The sequence below is a fragment of the Trichechus manatus genome, unplaced genomic scaffold (genome assembly GCF_000243295.1).
Source record: "Trichechus manatus latirostris isolate Lorelei unplaced genomic scaffold, TriManLat1.0 scaffold00226, whole genome shotgun sequence".
NCBI lineage: Eukaryota > Metazoa > Chordata > Mammalia > Sirenia > Trichechidae > Trichechus > Trichechus manatus.
This window is the reverse complement of record NW_004444162.1, coordinates 2,733,066-2,735,519: the sequence shown is the minus strand read 5'-3', so window position 1 is coordinate 2,735,519 and position 2,454 is coordinate 2,733,066. Positions and strand designations below refer to the sequence as shown.

Sequence of the window (2,454 nt, the reverse complement as noted above, 5' to 3'; positions counted from 1 at the left end):
GTGGGGTTGTTAACCAATGTCATAAAACAGCATGTGTGTTACTGTTACATGAGAAACTATCTGTTCTGTAAGCCTTCACCTGAAGTACAATAAAATATTAAAAAAAAAACAAGGGTCCATTAGATAGCAAATAGCGATGACTGTTTTTACTGGTACACTGAGGGTTACTCTGCTAAATTTTAATGAAGGTTTGGGAATTTTTCAGTTCTCAGACCACTCAGATAGTCTTAAATTCTGGATTCTCAGCTCCTCAGGGAAAAGCGCCCATGCATGAAATTTTATGTATAAAATTCCAGAAGGTCCATCGCTTCCCTGAAGTTCATCATTGTCCCTGTTTCATAGATGAGGAAACTGAGGCACAAAGAGATTAAAAAAAAAACTTTCCTACTTCTGAATATGAATCCAAGACATTCTCACTGCATTGCTAGGGTTTAGCCTAAACTCCATTAAGCGTTTATAGCTAGAACTATCCTTTGACCAGTGTAATACTAAAATTAATTCAATTACTTTAAAAATCAGAGTGAAATAATAGCTACTCTGCTTTAGAACATGTTCTTTTCTTCCCTTGTCATCTTCTTTTTTGCATTTCCATAGCCAAGGACAGTCTCAAGCTCTCTGTAATGTAATGTTATCAAGGCAGTACAAACCTTGATCCCACCATTAACCTCAGATAGCCAATTTCTTTCTGTCACTGAGGGTCACTGTCATGCGGAAATAAGAGAAAAGCTGATAAATACAGCACCCACTCTATACAAATAGACTGAGGAGACATGACAATGTCAAGGATATTAAAAGAACCTCAGCTGAGTGGGTCATTTATGGGGGAAGGGAACTGTCCTCCTTTAGAAGGCTGCAAACCTGCAACTGACCCTTCTTACTTACCAGCATTCAAGTTTCTAATCAATATAACATTGTAGGACAGCTTGTCAAGTTTTATTGCTTAATGAACCAGCAGAATAAGGTAAATTTATGTATCAAGCACAAGCTCATTCTCCCTTGGTTAACCCCTATCTTCTAACAAAGCCAATAGCTGGATCCCTTATATAGCTGTTTCCTACTGCCACCTTTCCCCTGTGGCTTGAGGTTGAACATACAAATAAAACACCACCACGCTGCAGAGCTGCTCCAAGGTGGTGCTGCTGCACTAAGGTGACATGGGGCTTCTGGGCAGTTTTGTCAGCATTTTGGTCTATCTAGGTGTGTCATGGTGACATTTAATTCCAAACAAAAGTGCAAACGTGGAAAGGAGGAGGAACTTAAGTAATTTGGAATTTAAAAAAAAAAGTCTACATAGGAAAGGAAAAAAATAACTTCAAGGAGAGTCAAAATGATTCCCCTTGGGAGGGAGGGGATAACATTGGTCCCACCATATTAAAAAAAAAAAGGAAGAAGCATCTTTTTCCTTTTCCAGAGCAACCTTTAGCAGTATTTCTGCAGCAATTTCTACATATGTGTTTATCTGTTTACCTAACTGTGGCCTTGGGAAATTAGCACATCTTCTTCAAGGCTATTAGGTGCCCAAAATGTACACATTCGGGCTGATGTTATGTGAGAAAGATCTACACATGTTAATATGGTAATTCTTTTGTTCAAGGGGAAAGGGCAAGGTTTCTCCCTCAATAGAGGCCTCACGGTTTGCAGGCTCAGTAACCTCCTAAGAGTCAACACAGTGTGAGCACAGGGAAGGGCAGCAAAGGAGCCTCCCGTCCTCACCATCATCGTCAGACGCGCTTGAGTCTTCGGTCTCAACCTCGGCCTCGGTCTCAGCGTCGTTCTCCCCATCTTCCTCGCCCTCACCATCGCTCTCGCCCTGGTGGGCCATGCCTGGATCCTGGAAGTAGGTGGAATTCTTCCCGCACGCAGACTGCAGGCCCGCTAGAAGCAGCCAGCCGACGGTCAGCAGCAGCCCGGGGGAGCAGCCCGCGCCCCCGGGGCCCATGGTTCTCCACCCCGACCGCCGCCCAAGGCGCAGTCAAGAGGTGCGTCGAAAAGAGGTGCGACGCCCCGCCACCGGACTCCGAACCCCGAACCGCAGCGCGGCGCCCAGGCAACCATTGAGGCGTCATCACTCGTCACCGCCATCCGGCAGCTTCGGGTTTTGGCGCTCTTAGAACGCCAGCGCGCGGTGAGCAAGCCCAGAGCGCTGCGCGCAGGCCCCAGTGCGCCACGCCCTCGCGGGGTCCGCTGTGGTGCCATCTTACCTCCCACTGTGCTTCTGCCTTGGAAGTGCCTTCAGCGCAGTTGCGCGCTACTCCCATTTCTTCAGTTAATTGAGCAACCCTGCAATCCTCCGCCTCTTATTTTTCTTGAGCACTCTGCTTTCTTTTAAAAGAATGCTGTTTTCATCCTTTCTACGTTTTACTCTTCTACAAACTAGACTCCCTGTGCCCTCAAGCACTCTCCATGTGACTTGGTTTCGAAATTCCTTACCCAGAATATCCAGTTTGGTATGTA

At 45.8% G+C, this 2,454-nt stretch overlaps 1 protein-coding gene across 1 annotated transcript in view; it reads right to left on the bottom strand.

Annotated features, from left to right (window-relative positions):
- The window catches only part of SPACA1 (sperm acrosome associated 1), a 17,501-nt gene extending 15,562 nt beyond the window's left edge, over positions 1–1,939 (bottom strand). The window contains exon 1 of the mRNA XM_004388988.1: positions 1,714–1,939. Within this exon, the coding sequence (XP_004389045.1) occupies positions 1,714–1,939 (226 nt within the window). The remainder of the gene's footprint in view (positions 1–1,713) is intronic.
- Between the last annotated feature and the right edge of the window lie 515 nt (positions 1,940–2,454).